This window comes from Xenia sp. Carnegie-2017, unplaced genomic scaffold (genome assembly GCF_021976095.1).
Source record: "Xenia sp. Carnegie-2017 unplaced genomic scaffold, XeniaSp_v1 HiC_scaffold_22, whole genome shotgun sequence".
Lineage (NCBI taxonomy): Eukaryota > Metazoa > Cnidaria > Anthozoa > Malacalcyonacea > Xeniidae > Xenia > Xenia sp. Carnegie-2017.
The window spans coordinates 12,991,732-13,008,154 of record NW_025813485.1 but is presented as its reverse complement, the minus strand read 5'-3'; the positions used below and the strand labels follow the sequence as shown (position 1 = coordinate 13,008,154).

Sequence of the window (16,423 nt, the reverse complement as noted above, 5' to 3'; positions counted from 1 at the left end):
TAACAATGTGTGTATGGGACTTTTGCTTATAGATTGCCATATACTGCAATGCTGATGTATTTTAATGCAATTACCGCGTGGTTTTCATTATTTATTTATGGAACAAAGTAAATGCATCATATAAATAATTTCGAAGTCAGTCATATCAAACATGAAAATCTGCTTGGACAATTTTAAATGCAGGTAATGTTCCGAAGAAACGTTATCTTTATGGTTTTTTCCACCATTACAATGAAAAGAAAATTGGAAAGAAAACTGATGATTTTGTTATCTGAGGTAAATTGTGCATGGTATGTTCAAATGCTTGTATTTATGGCTTTGTAAACTGAAAACTGACTCCCCAAATACGTAAAACTGGCCTTGTAAACAAACTGACACTCTTAATACAAGAGGCTCCCGCAATGTAAAACCGTGCTCTAAACATTTAAGTAAAACGTAAAACTGGATCTAAACGTAAAACTGGACGTAAAACTGGATCTTCAAATGAAAAATTGGCTCTCTAAACGTAAAAGTAAGGACATAGGCAGTAAATGGAAAAACTTAGGCTCCATTAAAAGTGGCAACGGACAGAATTTTGGATCGCATGTGAAGGCTGGTGGGCCCAATTATAAGGTTTAAGGAAATAACTGTCATGATGAAAAATGGAACAAAAAAACGTTCGACTTGTGTGGCTAAAGTTAAAAAATGTTATTGCATGTGATTTTTGGAAACAGACACTAAAACACGGAATATGGATATTTGATAAAGCAAAATATTAATGATGTAAACAACAGATTGTGTGTACCTTACAGAAATAAATTTTCTTTCTTATTGGAATGGTTGTTTAATAGATTAGGATTTTGCAAACGTAAAACATCTTTTACACTTAAATTCTACCAACGAATGAAAGTTTTGTGACAGTGCAAGAGAAATAAAACTTTATGAGAAAAAAGTATTTTGATCATCAGGTCAATGGTGGAATTTACACTCCATAGTTAGGATATCCAATTTGCTCTTGTTTTTCAGGAGCAAAATCGAATTTTGACATTTACCGTCTGAAACATAGACGAGCACGTTAAACAGAGGATCAAACAAGTTAAATTTTATTGTCTTATTGATTTCAGGAAATTGTTTTTTGTACAATTACTGGAAATTCTGTAAAATCCAATGAATATTTACAATTGATAACGCGAAGACAGGTGTTTCATTTGCAATGCATAAGTCGACATATTTATAAACAAAGAGGACATGTTGAAGTCTAGGCGGACGATTCCAAACTTACGTTGTCATAATTTCTCGTTCGACTTTCGTTGTTACAAGAGGTTGGTCAATACTTGTTTTATTTTTAAATGAACGAATACAATTGACAATCTACGCGCTCTTTTTCCAATTGTGTTCCAAAGGTTATAACGATTAATAATTAATAAATAATGTCGAGTAAATGCATGTGAATGAGAACTGGCTGATCATCTTTCAATGAAAAATAAACTCACGAAAATTTAGTATGATTGAAATATAGTCATTTGTCAGAGCAATATATATCTGCATGTCAAAGATTGTTCAAAAGAACTACGAAAATGTTAATTTTTTAGAGCGTTGTCGACTATCTTGTTCGAGATAATATTAAGACACACTCGCTAATTGCAGCACACATCCACAATAATAGATGACTCCACAACTTTGCAAAAATACGAACAAAAACATCAAGACTAAAGTTGTTTGCAATTCATGTTCGAAACTAAGACTTTATTTTGCATAGATAGCACGATTTCTTCCCTAGTCACCCGTACTTGCACGAGTAGACACCTCAATCAAAATGAAAGTTCGCCAGGAAAATTGCGTATTCAACAATTATTATTATTTCCAGGGTTTTCAGTAAAGAAAACTATGTTGTTCAAGTAGGAATTACAAAATACAAAAAGCTATCGCAAGAGAAATGAGATTGTAACTATGAGCAACGATATTTTCAATTTGCCATTTTAGTTGAACACACTACATAGTCAAAAAGATCTCAGAAAATGGTGGAAGGCAAGGTACTGAATGACGAGGTAGGTAAGAAAGAAGGAGAGCGATAAAACTCTTAATGGCGACCATTTTTTTTAAAACACAATACACCTGTTGCAATTATAATTATTCTTTGGCAAAGGAGCAAAATAATTCATTCAATTTGTTTATCCAACATCCTCTTTCTATGATATAGGGTTAAGTACTTCAGGTAAATTATATGATACCTCGCTTTTTGCATATCATATTTACAACATTGATAAATACACTTTCCTGTGGTAGGAGCAGGAAGATACATGCTCGGTAATTCGCATCAACGTCGGAGGAGTACACTACGAAACTTTACGAACGACGTTGCTTGCCGAAGATTCAATGCTTTCGTCCATGTTCGGTGGTAAACACAAATTGCTGCGCGATAAAGACGGCTGCCCGTTCATTGACAGACCTGGCGTTCCGTTTGGATTTATCTTAAATTTTCTAAGAGATCGCACAATGATGCCACCAAAAGAATTTATGATGCAGGTATATTGATAACAATTATACAAATCTATTTTTAAGAAGCTTAAATAACTTCAAACATAGAGTTGAAAAGAATACAGAACAATCCGTTTTTTTTTCTTTTCGAATTTCTTTTATTTTAACTCCAATTTTCAAAGTCTAATAAATCTTATTTACAAGCTATTTTAACTCCATATAGAGTAGAGTTAGCCTGGCGCTACGACGAGTTAATTCAATCCTGCACAGGAGAAATTTAGTACTAAGAAAATAACAGTATTATTTCTCCCCCGCATGCAGAAACAGGTGAATGAATTCAATCGACAGAGTTATATCATTTTATATGATTATATCATTAGAGATTTTTTTCAGAAATCTATTTTGGACTTGGTCACATACCCAACCATTTAGTTCCTAACGGAACAATAGTGAGATTAAAAGATGAGTGTGAGGGGAGGGGAGAGACTGGGGAAAACAAAAATAATTGGGTGAGTAAATTGGTGCTTATGCCATCCTTGTCCTCCAGCGTGGTTACAAAGCCTTGGAAGTGTACCCCAGTTACCTCAAAACTTTGATCGTAACGTAACTGTATGTAAAAAATCGCACAGCTTTACCAAATCTTTTTGTTCAGGTTCATCAAGAAGCTTCCTACTATCAAATTGCTTCACTAATCAAGAAGTTGGAAACGACACCTGAAATATTTCGACTTCGACTTCGAGAGAATACGAAAACAATGTTTAAAAACTTCGACTCCTTAAAAGAAACATTAATACTACACGCTCAAGCGAAGAGCCAGAAGACTCTGAAGATGACATCCACTATCTCCTTTATGACATCTTCTTACAAGAAAAAACTCGAAGATCCCGTGGAATGTGTCCTCACAGACCATTTGCTCTCGTTACACAGCGAGGGTCCATGCAGGCAAGAAAAGTATACTGAATTTAAACACAGACTGCAAATGCTTGATATTGTCATTGACGACGAGAAAGCCGACTTCGACATTGCAGTATTTATGGACTTGCTAGACAAGGACTTGCATAATGATGGGTATCAATGTAAACTATGGTCAGAAAAATGGAAATGTCTTTACAGAAGTAATTACACAAGAAAAGAGTGCCCATTTCATATCGTCACGCACTTTGTCGAAATGAACTGGGCATAGTCAGCTGACCATAATTCTGTGAATCAGTAATGGGAAATTAAATGGAAGTACAAGCTAAATGAATACATGTCAATGCATGTAAGCAAACACAATCATCAAAGAAACAATGTAAAAAAATCTAGACTCTATGAATGAAACGACGAATGTTAATGAAGGATTATATAGAGAAAAGCGAAGACAAAGTAGAAAAAAAAACATCAAAGGAAACAGCTCAAAAGTTTGTTAGTTAACTTCACTTCTTAATGAAAACTTACTAAAACAAAAGAAAAAATCAAAAATGCGAAGAAACAAAATTGAGGCTTTTAAAGAATAATAATTGATAAAGAAGTGTCGTAAATCTTGTTTTCCAAATGTCGCCATATGATTAGCCATCTTCAATTGGATTGAATTGAAATAAATGTTGCCCATGTACATAAAGAAATAGGCATGATCGAATGATTTCTTCGCTAAAAATTACAGTTCAATGTCTTTCAAACTTTCATAGCTACGTATCAATCTCATCAAACTCGTCTGAATCATCATTTCCAAGATCCGTTTGACCAAGGATATGTTTTCTTCTCGTACTTTTTTCTTTCCATAGTTTTGACTTAAGCAAAGAGTAGCCCGTGTAGACATTGAATTGTTGCGACAAAAATGGTATATAAAATGGACGGTATAAATGTGGTGTCCTGTAAAGCAAATGAAGATGGGACTCTCGGATACTGTAAAAAGCTCGAACATGTTATGTTTATTTGAAAAAAATATGGACCATCTTCAAAATGTCAAGATGAAAACAGTATACATCGCAGCAGTAAATAAAATACGCAAAGCATCGGATTTTCTACCTTTCTTTAAAGGGCATATGACTTAAAAATTTTACGACTTAAATTATAGTTTCATTTTATCAGAACTTTGAAAATGACAGTGTATTTTCTAAAACAGTTTGTGCATATCTCTTTTCATTCTCGAAGTATTGAAGTTTTTGTAATGTCAGATCTACACAACTTTCTACGTCATTTTGCATAATGAGAATGTGAAATAGCAGGTATATTTGCCGATATGTTACCTCAACCGAGCAGAGTTCCCTTCATTGTGAAGAGTTAATGGTATAAACTATTGCATGATCATTTCAACCAAAAGTTGACTTGAATATTAAAGATGTTTGAAACTTTGCAAAATGACGTAGAAAGTTGTGTAGATCGAAAATTACAAAAACTTCAATATCTTGAGAATGAAAAGAGATATGCACAAACTGTTTTAGAAAATACACTGTCATTTTCAAAGTTCTGATAAATGAAACTATAATTTAAGTAGTAAAATTTCTAAGTCATATGGCCTTTAAGAAAGAACGGAATGTAATCATACGTAGGCTTGCAAAGACTCTTGCACAAAACGCTTTCTAATTAAATAGAATTGCACTTCTATGTCTAACACATATATAATGAAAATAGAGTGCAGACTAACGTTCACAGATCTATTATCATTATAACTTCACATCGCTCGCTACGTTTGGTCAATTGTAATGAAGGATGACATAGAAACATTTTGAAAATAGACACTACATTCAAATATTCCAACCAACCTGTATGAATCGAGAAATGGTTTTGAGATGACGACATCCCAGTTTTTTCTATCGAGTGAATAACTTGGCTCTAGCAACGTTATGCGGGATGTGCTTAAGTCCATCAAAAAATGACAATATTTGACGTCAATCTGTATCAAAACAAAAATATATCCATTGCGTAAAGTAGAAATTAAGGAAAACTGAATAGCTACATACATCTGTCATACAGGAATGGTATGATAGCTCCGTTTCCAAAAAACAAAACGCTCGCGTTTTTTACTTACATATCGTGATTCTTCTTCTTTGTTCATGTTATTCATATCCGTTGGAATAATTTTAGTCGCGTTTGCATGAAGACTATACGGTTTGGGTAACTGCCCACGAAACTCCGAACGAATGAACTTCAATTCCCAGCTAAAATAATAATCAATAGTTTAACTTCTTTAATGACTTTTGTCGTTCGAAAGCAATTTTCGAGCACGTTCGTGTATCAGCTTACATAACAAAACAACAAAACAATCGATACAAAATTTCTAAATTTGCAGCTATACCCTTTAGGTAAGAAGAAACTGCTCGGAAACCGATACCATTCTTTGCCAACACACAGATTGACCTTGAATTTTCTATCTAAACCTTCATTTCTCATGTTTTCATTCAACCGATCAAGTTGGTGGTACACATCTAATGGTGCATGATAATCTATAAAAATATCATAACTCCAGAAAGATTTTCGAGTAACATCGGTTTTCTGTATTAAATTTCAGTTTTATTCAGACCATCGTCATTTTTGCCACTAAACACAAATCATAATGAAAACATACTTATAAATAGCGCTGTGGATCTGGACAAGGAAACCAATGCAAAAACCATGAGTGTTCCAATTACAGAAAAATCTGTACCAGCAAGATTTAATTTGATCAGCTTTGGCAAGGAGTCGAAAGCGGCCTAAAAATTACACATGTGACTATCAACTATAAAACTGTATGTTACAATTATCACACAAAAATAATTTCTAATTGATAACTCATTTAAATACGGTCACGTGATTATTACAGTTTCAGATCGGTGCTCCAAGAAATGATTTTGAAATGACTTCTTAAAAACTCTTGCTGTACGCGAGTTCTCGATTTCAAAATGCTCAATCAATTTCAAAAGAAGTGTAAAATATGCGATTCTTTGGTGAAGTGTATTTTCATAGCTTTATTATAAAAATCCGTAATAACGTCCCAGAAAAAGAGATATTTTCTCTTCAAACAAAACTCGCTCAAAGCTGCAACTGCATGGGATGGCAACCTTCAGCAGTGCATTTCCCTATCTATATGTTGTCGCGCGCGTTGTGCGTTACGGTGCATAAGTGCAAAGATTTTGGCGCACGCAAGTAGCACGTAGGACATCGTATTATATGAAACTAACCATTTACTTAGCGAAGCTTGTACATATTTCGTTTGGTAATTGTTGCCGAGTAAAGCGTCGACACGGCCAAGTAAAGGGTTAATTTCTAAGAAAGGATAAGACTAATACATGTTCATTTGTGATATCTTTGCTGAATAAAGTTCAAATTGTTGTAGAACTATCATACATGCTATAGAACAAAATCATAGAACTATCAATTGTTAAATCGATAACTCAATCAATCAATCAATAAAGGAAGATTCGACAGAAAACAGAAACGCACGTTAAAAATACGACGTGAATATTCGTAAAATTTAAAAGAAAAACCTGAAGAGAAGACAGGGCAACAGCACCAGCAAGACATATCAAAGGATAAATTGGAAAAAGAAATCGTTCTTCCTAAACAAGAATAAATGAGAGCCATAAAAGCTTTCTCAACCGAAGACATAATAACTTTGTACAACAAGGTAAAGGCCGTTCACACAATTAAATTATCTCTATTGTAAGGTGTTTTGTTACAATAAGTATATAAAAGCGGAAAAACTAACACAGTCACCATATAAAGTAAATGGTTTGAACCCGGGAGTATTATTACATGTTTGTAGATGTAGATTGTCCAGGTTGGTATAGTCCTGAGAGGGACTGTTTTTGTTGTTGTTAACTGACGTTTCGACAACCTTAGCGGTAGTCATCTTCAGAGTCATTTTGACTGACTGAGTCATTTGAGTCATTCTGACTCATTGACTCATTGACTCATTTGAGTCATCATTTGACTGAGTCAGTCTTCTGAGTCATTTTGACTCTGAAGATGACTACCGCTAAGGTTGTCGAAACGTCAGTCAACAACAACAAAAACAGTCCTTCTCAGGACTATACCAACCTGGACGATCTACATCTACAAACATGTAACAGTCACCAAATGGCAGGAGTTAATTGGGCCAAACAAAACTGGAATAAGACAAAGAACCTAAATGTTTGTAGATGTAGATCGTCCAGATTAGTGCCATGCAGAGGAGTGTTGGTGTTACCTAATATTTCACTATCCTTAGTCTTTCACGTCTAGTAGGAAGTAAAGGACATGCACGTACGCCATATTTGTTGTCTGATTTATACTGTACGTATGTAAAAATGTTCGGGTATCCACGTATTGTTTACATATAATATCGAGTCGTATGAACCAGAAAATAAAATACGGCGAACCTGACATTTACTCAGCACTTGCCTCTAAAATGACTACTGCTGAGGTTGTCGAAACGTCAGTCACTACAAAGACGACCAGTCCTTCTCGGGACTCTATCTCTAAACTGTATCAAACTGGACGATCTACTTCAGGATTCAAACAGTTCAAGTTAAAGTGTCTAAGATGTACATCATTGCTAACCTTGTGTGGTCTCGTAAAAAATACCAAAATCCAAAGATAGATGGCAACCAATGAAAGAATAACTCGAGGTGGCATGTAGACTTGAAAATGTACGTGAAATAAACGTCAGTGGAAACAAAAGGCAAAAAATATCATTTTTCCGAAACAAATAATTCTCAGTCTAAAGACTATTTGCCATATGAAAACCATGGCATATTTAAAAACATTCAAATACTAAAAAGTATTTTTAAATGAGTTATATGACAGGTATAAAAAGAGATACGTTTTGGTTCATTAGAGAGTATGCCAAGTACTATTAAATGCGTGTAAATCCCTCATCCCGACCTAATTTCAAGCATCGTACGTAAAAAGTGAAACAGAATTATAAACAAGAGAAGTGGAGCTGTTTTCATGAACAGAAAGCTTCACTTTTTACGAGCTCGTAGAAAGAAACTACAACTCTGACGTAAAAGTCCTAAGGTTTCAAACTAACCTTTTTTGCCTTTACAATTGCTCAAATAAAGCTCTAGCAACATCTATAAAACAAAGTGTGAACTGACGAGGCGATGTATGTGCACACAAACCATTAAACAAAAATACGAACACGAATAGCCCAATAATTTTTTGAAGCCAAATCTTACACCCAGACATGCGAGACTACACCCAGACATGCGAGACTACACCCAGACATGCGAGACTACACCCAGACACGGTGTGTAGTGAATCAATTTACCCTTCGCGACAGAATCTCGAAATACTACAGACGCGTGCCTGGGTGTAAGAATTGGCTTCCATTATTTGCTTCAGGTAGCGTTGCATATTTTAGTTCAATGACACAAACATGGGACAAATAAATACTAGAGAATCAAGGATTCATTGCATTCACCCTGCGGAAAGTTTACACTAAGTACGTACTTGTTTAAATTTTTGCCTCTAAAAAACAGAATATTTATTGTGGAAGCGAGTTTTCATATGCAATACTTACGTACAGCGGCAGGGAAATCAACGCCAACACAAATACAATATTGAAGTTCAAAAAAGCGTTCAGGAAATAATATATCCAAGGCTCCGTTCCTAAAAAAATGTAAATCTTGGAGAAACTTTTTTTGCAGCATACTTCGTCACATAAATGCTTTTGCTTTCCTAACCGTAAAGATCCGGTCCACCCTCTCCAAATACGTTGTAATAAATTATATTGAAAGCTGTAAAAACTGTTTTCCCATAATAATACGAATCGAAGTATACAAGAGGCATCTGAAAAAGAAAGAATAAACAGTTTCTTAATACATTTCTGCATGCAAATAGGAAAAAATGTAACGTATACATTGACCTACCAAAAGAGCAACGAATGAAGTGAGAGACCACCAAATAAAGTATACCAAACGTTTTCTTACAAAAACCAAATCAAAGGCAATCGGAAATCTAAAGTTGATGTTTAGACACATTTACGGGATGATAGCTACAAAAAATTTATAGATGTCAATATTTATAAATTTGGAACTCATGCAATACAAAGACTTAAATCATACTTTCCAAATGCTATGAAAAAAATGTAGCATTCGTACATTATGCCATCGTTGCCGTCGTTAAATAAACGTCATGGCTTTTGCCAAGTTGTACATAGGTTTTACGACAAATTCTAGCATTTGGTTTTCCGGATTTAGCATTCATCTTTATTTCTGGTTCAAAAGTATTGGTTTGAATGCACGGATACATCCGTTCTTACCCTAAAAGAGCACTAAACGGCCAGCCTATAAGCGATGCTACGGCTGTGAAGAATATGGCAATCTAAACGAGATATTAGTAGCATTAAAATATCAGCCGATAGCTCACAATGTGTGGGAAGATTTTGCTGAGTTTTGTGCCCAGCTATCGGATAAGTTAAAAAGAAACTTGTAGCTCAGCTGAGCAGACCTAGGTAGACAGATAAAGTTCCAATACAAATGTAGGATAGGGAATTTTATCGAATGTACAAAAACTGTGTAATTTAGAGGGGAAACGCCGAAAATTCCCTAACCAAGATGGACTATGGTTAAATAAACAAGAGCTGGGCTTCTAGGTTCTTGTGGTCAGGCTTAAAAGATGTCTTATCTCAAGTGTTAGTATATGACAAAAAGTGAAATATCGTACCGAATAATCACCGATGTACCATCCACCATATGCAATCATCATTGTTACCATAGAAAAGCTGCTAGGAAGGAAGGCTGAAATTGTTAAAAAGTTTTCAATAACATTTATTCAAAATATTGACTGCAATAAGATTGGATATGAATCATGGTTACAAAATAATTGATTATAAATTTGAATATACTACAGTAAAAATTAATTCTATTGAGAAAAACTACCGTTTGTAATTTAATTTAATTGCACAGTTTCTGCCAATAGAAGAAACCCTTTTTTCATTTAAAATACACTATGGCAGGATTAAATTCCAGTAGTAAGAATTGCCTTAGAGCATTGAAGTACAATAGCTAAATGAAAACCCATGTATTGCATTGAATTGCTCAAAGCCAGTTTGTGTTTATCAGGCAAATGTGAGTAAAATAAACAAGATCTTTGAAAAAGTGACATTTGGAAAATGTGATCCTTTGATTGAACTTAGCAAACAAAATATCCACTATGGACACATGGAAATATGAAAAAAGAGCATTCCTTTTTGAAACCCTTATTGACAAAAAGGATTATGATTTTTCCACCTTACAGTTCCTACATCAATTTCCTTATTTTCAGTTTACAAAATGATTTACAAATTCAAACCTGCTGCAGATATGTACATTCCACTTGCAAAGACTAAACAAAATAGCAGGATTCGAGCAACATGATTTCCAAATTGGTGCATAACTCCTCTAAAAACAAGAATGACGGCTTTTTGACAATATTTGTTAGTCAAAAATTAATAATTTGAAATGGTAGATGTCCATGTTAATCATGCAATACTTTATTTAATCATCAGTCGGAGTCCAAGCAACAACTTTAAGACTACCTCTAAAGCACATAGCTTTATTTATTCAAAAGTAAGAATACACAGAGCTACCATTGTAATATATTTGTAAAATTATTTAAGTCAAGAAAAAATAATGTGCTGGATCACCAAGTTGGCAAGAACAAATCATTGTTGGTAAATCTCCAATTTCGAGACATTTGTCCCAGTGAAGAAGGATATAAATATCTACACACCTATAGAAGCAAACTTCTGCTGTTGTACACATCAATGCCAAAAAAATACGGGTCAAGTAAAATGCAATAACCTTTACAATTGGAGAATGGAAACACATGTAAAGCAGTTAATATGTTTGCAAAGAAGTCTACATTCAATCGTTTTACCATACCTTATCTCCAACGCCATAAAAACGTTTCTGCCACAAGCCAGGTAAAGTATGTAGGAGAAGATACGTATACGATCGAATGGCATATTTTGGCGAATACTCCCAGGTTTGAAATCCTGAACCATATATAAGATAGTGTGTCTAAAGATACAACAATTTGTACTCACACATTTCATCCTTCACCATTTTTCCTGCATGTGTACATTTGAGCTTAACTTTCAAGATACTTGCCGGTTCCCAATAGTTATATGTTTCATCACAATCAGAGATATTGCTCCATAACGCACTGCAGTATCTAGCAGATAATAGTGTCAAAAATGCTGTTGATGTTTTGGGGGCCCAGCAGTTCATGTTGAAACCATCAAAAGGTCGACGTACGCTGCAAAGATAAGATGTTAAAAAAGGAATTTCCATTTGACAAACAAGTTACAGGAAATGAAGTTGTTCTTAACGATTGACCTAGTGTTGTGTGTGTCTAAAATAAACACGTGCATAAACAAATAGTTGTTATACGATGTGAGCACACATTTTCAACTCACTCTTCTTCATTGTTTTCTTGTCGTTGCATGTAGGAAATCAAAGACTTCCCTCTCTTTCTTCTATATAATTTTGGTCCCATTATTCTAAAAGATTAAGTAGAACTTGAGCCTCATTTCAAATGACTTAAATTATTGTCTTCCACAAAAAGTTGCAACTTTTTATACCGACATTTGGTACATGCGCAGAAGAAAACATTGGGTTATCCACATCGTTATCCAATAATTAACATATTGACCTCTCAATATTAACTATACTAACCCCTCTTGTCATGGTACAGTCGATTAACTCAAATTAACTGAGGTTTCGTCTCTTCTAATTTCTAACCACAGTGCTTCTAAAAAAATTGAAAAAATTCATCATTCAAAATGACAACTATAGACTATAGTTTAAAAGTAGATACAATCGTGTACATACTAGTGGCCTTCCTTTGTAAAATGTGCTCTGTGGCGTCTGTGCTCACGGCTTATGCAAGGAGCTCAGTTTTAACGCTTCTTTATTGTCCGTGGTGTAAATTAGCAGCATAGCTATTATTGTTGTAACTTTTTAACATATTTTAAGTACAGGTCTTCTAAAAGAGTTGTTTCCCAGATTCAAAAATATATCCGTAACCTCAAAAATCACTTTCATTTTCTATATAGTTCTTGCAGACATCTTTGCCTCAAATTGGCCACTGATGCATCTTTCAACTCAGCATGGAATACGAAAGACGATTTCAAGTTAAATATCTCTTTGAGCCTAGTGTTGTAAAATTTCATGAATAAATGTTAGAAATTTCTCAAATTTGTCTGGCATTAGTATTCTCTATAAAATTTTCAAAGAAGAAGACATTTGAAAAAGTCGCTATTTCATAAAAGACGACATGAAGGACATTTGAAGAAGTCCTTATTTCATATTAGATGTAATCATGTAGTCATGTAATCGTTTCAAAGAGTCGTTAATTTCTTAAAGACGACATGAACAACAATTGAAAAGGTCGTTAGTTTCTAAGAGACGACATGAATGACATTTGAATAAGTCTTTATTTTCCAAAAGAAACCGCAATTTTGCAAAAAAATCCGAATCTGAACTGTTACTATATTATGCATGCTAATGATGGTCCCATTTACTCCTAGGTATAAGCTTTTCCTATTTCAGGCACCATATGAAATCGCTTTACTGAGAGTTAAATTTTATAAAATTTTCGGGGGGAGCATGCCCTCAGACACTCTAGTGGAGGTTTGCACCTTTGGCACTGGCCTGGACACCGTCATGGAAAGCATGACCCAGATTCGCCCCTGGTGTCAACCTTTTTGTTTACTTTTGCGTCTACAGTTATGTCTAACCTTTGTGTCTTCCTTTGTGTCTATCTTTATGTCTAACTTTATGTCTACCATTGTCTATCTTTGTCTACCTTTGTGTCTTCTTTTGTGTCTATCTTTATGTCTAACTTTATGTCTACTATTGTCTATCTTTGTTTAGCTTTGTCTACCTTTGAGTCTATTTGTGTGTCCATCTTATGTCGACCTTTGTCAACGTTGGTGTTTATCTTTGAGTCAACCTTTGTGTCTACTTGTTTTCTCCCCCCAGTGCCTACATTTTTGTTTCGTTTTTCTGTCTACAATTGTCACATCTTTAATATCATGTTTGTGTCTAATTTTCTTTCTTGTCTTCGTTCCTTTCATCTGCACCATGTAAAAGACATGTCTACATATCTATTGTGTCTATCGTATCTACTTATTAACGGTTACTGACGACTTACCAACGAGTTGCCCAAACCTACCTTGTTTCCTCTGTTTTCTTAGATCCTTTTTTTATGAAAGAATCTAAATTTACTTTTGTGTTATTCCTGTCTAATTTTCTTCTTCTTATGTTTCTTCTTTTCATTTACACCTTGTAAAAGTTATTTCTACTATATTGTACAAATCAGTTACGGTCGAATACCAATAGGTTATCCCAATCTAGCTATTTTTATCTTATTTTTTCTGTCTGTATTCCTCCCAGCTTTTAAATTTACTTTTCTGTGTGATTTACGTCTAATTTCACTTCTTCTTAAGTTTTTCTACTTATTTTCCCCTTGTACAAGATATCTCAACTACTGTATCTAGTTAACAACCATTTACCGACGTGTTAACTTTTATCGCACATATTTCATTTGACTTCATTTTTTGTATATGATTTATGCAAAGCAAAAGCTTGTAAATATAATCGTAATATTTATGAGATAAATATAACTGATTTAAAAAATAGTACATAAATAAATTAGAAAAGAACTGGATTAGAGGCTACAATTGTTCCAGCCCTACTTTCTACGCACTGCGTCTTTACTTAGCAAAACGAATTTCTTTTTTCGACCGCTGCTCTAGTCCATATCTCGCCAGCAAGTCCATTTTCTCGTCAAGCCTGTTTCGGAAAAGCTGCAGACGTTGTACGCATGTTTGCTTGCGCAGTTCCAAAGCCTCACTGAGCTTTTAGTGGTTGTCAAAGAAATAGATGTCTGACGTCTAAGTTCGTCTTGCTTTGAGTATTCTTGAGATTCCTTAACGAGAGATTTAAGAGCATCAGTTTTTATGTGCAAGTCCGCCTCTAACTCCTGAACTTCGTTGCTTCTCTTCAGCAATGCAACACTGATTTCAGAAAATTCTTCGTTCAGATTGTCAATCTTTTCTTGAACATCAAGAACCTCAGTCTACATAATTACAGAAAAATCACGTATTATTTCACCAGAGCCCTAAACAAATGCATCAACCAGTTTTAAGAATCTAACCCTACATAATTAGAACAATCATGTATTATTTCAACCGAAAACCTACGAAACAGAAACGGTTCATTAAAAAGTAGCTATTTTAATAAAATAGCCAATCTTATGGAAAAATGCATATTTCTTACAGGATATACCTGAAGTAACGATCTTTTACTATTCTTATTATCATCGGCGGCTTGGCCCTGAGTAGGAGGACGTTTTTTTGATACGGGATATGCTGTTGCAGATCTCGAAACGGCCATTGCACGAGACAACTCTCGGGATGTGTCACGTGATACAAGATTTCCACGCGATTGGCCAAAGCGTGAAACAGGGCGCTCTGTACCAAGTTCTCGAAGCCTGTCTTCAATATAGATATCTGTCCCTTGTATGTGAGCTTGGTCATTCTTATTGCTAACATCGCCAAGAAGATCCTGAATTTTGTTAGTAAGAGCAAAGTTACTGTATTTAGAAAGTCTTTCAACTAAACCCTCCCTGGAAAAGTGTACTCCATCTTTGGATGATCCACGAAGAAGTTTCACATCCAACAAATCGCCAATAACGTCTCTGCGAAGCGAGCTTTCGTCATTGCCCGAAAAAGATTCATCTACCACAGTTCCCATTTCATTAGTCGACACACATGATTGGTGGTAACGAGCGAAGAACAAATCATCGCAAACAACTGCTAAGCCTCGATGGAATTCTTTTACAAACGATGCGTTGGTATCGTCTCTGAGATCTCTGACCTTTAAATGTGCTAAACAATGAATGAGAACAAGGACAAATTCGCCAACGTTGTTCAAACGCTCTTTTCTCATGTAGAGAATGTTATTGTTGGAATCAAAGAAAAAGGAATTTCGATAGGCGTTCTTTTCAAGTTGCTCATTAGGAGGAAGCTTATCGGCAAGTAGCAGAGTCACTGGAACATGTTGACAACGTACGGTTAGTAGATCAACAATGAAGCAACCAAATTTATAGACGACAAATGTGCGCCCAGGGATCTTGTCAAGATCGACAGGAACAAGGATTTCGTCTGATGACCAAAGTGTGTCGTCTTTTATGTCGGTATAAATATCATCTATAATTACAATAATGGCAACCATTGAAATTATAAGCATCGCACTGCAATATATAATACTATAAAAGGGAAAAGACATCTAATCACAATATCATTTCTGGGGTTTACCTGAAGCAGACGACTTTCCTCGTTTGCCATCAATTAGATTCTTAATGTTTTCAAGTTTCTGATACAACGGGGACTGCAGTAACAATGATGTTATTTCGCTTTCCGTTAATGGGGCCGCCATGCGATAAGAGACGGGTAATACAGTGAGCTCATTCCGCCGTATCGTCTCTGGCGTCCCACTTTGTCTGGCGGCTGCAACCAAATTATCAACTTGGATGCTTTCTTTCAACTCTAGAGCCTGTTTTGCTTGAAGACGTTCGGCTTCCGCTTGCTGTCGTCCTTCGTGTTCTTTTTTCTCTTCTACAGACACCCTATTCAATTCTTTCATCTTTTCCTTTCGTTTCTCTTGCCTTTTCTTTTTCAGCCGTTCCTCAAGCGAGCTTTGCATTCTCAGTCTGTCGGCGTCCAATTTATTCATTAACCTTGCCAAGTCTTCACTGTGTTCTTTGAGCAGCGCATCCTTTTCGCTTTTGCTCGATCCTTGTTTATTCATCTTTTCAATTTGTTGCTTTACATTCATTTTGCGTTCCTTTAAAAGATCTTCCTTACGAGCATTCAATGAAAGCATCACTTTTTCGTTTTTCCTTCGCTCAGTTTCTTCTTCTTTCTGCAAATCTGCCTCAAACTGATTTAACTCCTCTTCCATGCGTCGCTTTTGTTGCCTTTCAAATTCTAAACAAAATGGTAGAGGATTTTGTTTCCGCGTATAACAAGTAT

The 16,423-nt window shown here is 35.1% G+C and overlaps 3 protein-coding genes across 6 annotated transcripts in view; 1 reads left to right on the top strand and 2 right to left on the bottom strand.

Moving 5' to 3' along the window:
- The first annotated feature begins 1,072 nt into the window (after positions 1–1,072).
- On the top strand, positions 1,073–4,061 carry LOC124447556 (BTB/POZ domain-containing protein KCTD7-like). Of its 3 annotated transcripts, XM_046998526.1 has the most exons (4): positions 1,073–1,301; positions 1,963–2,027; positions 2,266–2,505; positions 3,110–4,061. In XM_046998526.1, exons 2-4 carry the CDS (start codon positions 1,998–2,000, stop codon positions 3,638–3,640), a joined length of 801 nt encoding a protein of 266 aa, XP_046854482.1. In that variant the 5' UTR covers positions 1,073–1,301; positions 1,963–1,997; the 3' UTR covers positions 3,641–4,061. The 3 variants fall into 3 exon arrangements, with proteins under 3 accessions (XP_046854482.1, XP_046854484.1, XP_046854483.1); XM_046998528.1 differs by lacking the exon at positions 1,073–1,301 and having other exon boundaries at positions 1,558–2,012; XM_046998527.1 differs by lacking the exon at positions 1,073–1,301 and having other exon boundaries at positions 1,558–2,027.
- LOC124447555 (alpha-1,2-mannosyltransferase ALG9-like) lies at positions 3,859–12,095 on the bottom strand. Of its 2 annotated transcripts, XM_046998525.1 has the most exons (19): positions 12,060–12,095; positions 11,801–11,884; positions 11,493–11,640; positions 11,265–11,402; positions 11,113–11,183; positions 10,693–10,781; positions 10,066–10,139; positions 9,662–9,723; positions 9,270–9,357; positions 9,084–9,189; positions 8,921–9,009; positions 8,429–8,471; positions 7,957–8,036; positions 6,903–6,974; positions 6,005–6,128; positions 5,735–5,882; positions 5,468–5,597; positions 5,202–5,332; positions 3,859–4,308 (listed from the first exon to the last, which is right to left on the bottom strand). In XM_046998525.1, the coding sequence occupies exons 2-19, from the start codon at positions 11,878–11,880 to the stop codon at positions 4,125–4,127; spliced, it is 1,857 nt and encodes a 618-aa protein (XP_046854481.1). In that variant the 5' UTR covers positions 11,881–11,884; positions 12,060–12,095; the 3' UTR covers positions 3,859–4,124. The 2 variants fall into 2 exon arrangements, with proteins under 2 accessions (XP_046854481.1, XP_046854479.1); XM_046998523.1 differs by lacking the exon at positions 12,060–12,095 and having other exon boundaries at positions 11,801–11,992.
- A 1,812-nt stretch (positions 12,096–13,907) lies between these two features.
- Positions 13,908–16,423, bottom strand: part of LOC124445150 — a 46,716-nt gene continuing 44,200 nt past the window's right edge. The window contains 4 exon segments of the mRNA XM_046995855.1: positions 13,908–14,241; positions 14,244–14,466; positions 14,676–15,598; positions 15,707–16,378. Of these exon segments, the coding sequence (XP_046851811.1) occupies positions 14,102–14,241; positions 14,244–14,466; positions 14,676–15,598; positions 15,707–16,378 (1,958 nt within the window). The 3' untranslated portion in view covers positions 13,908–14,101.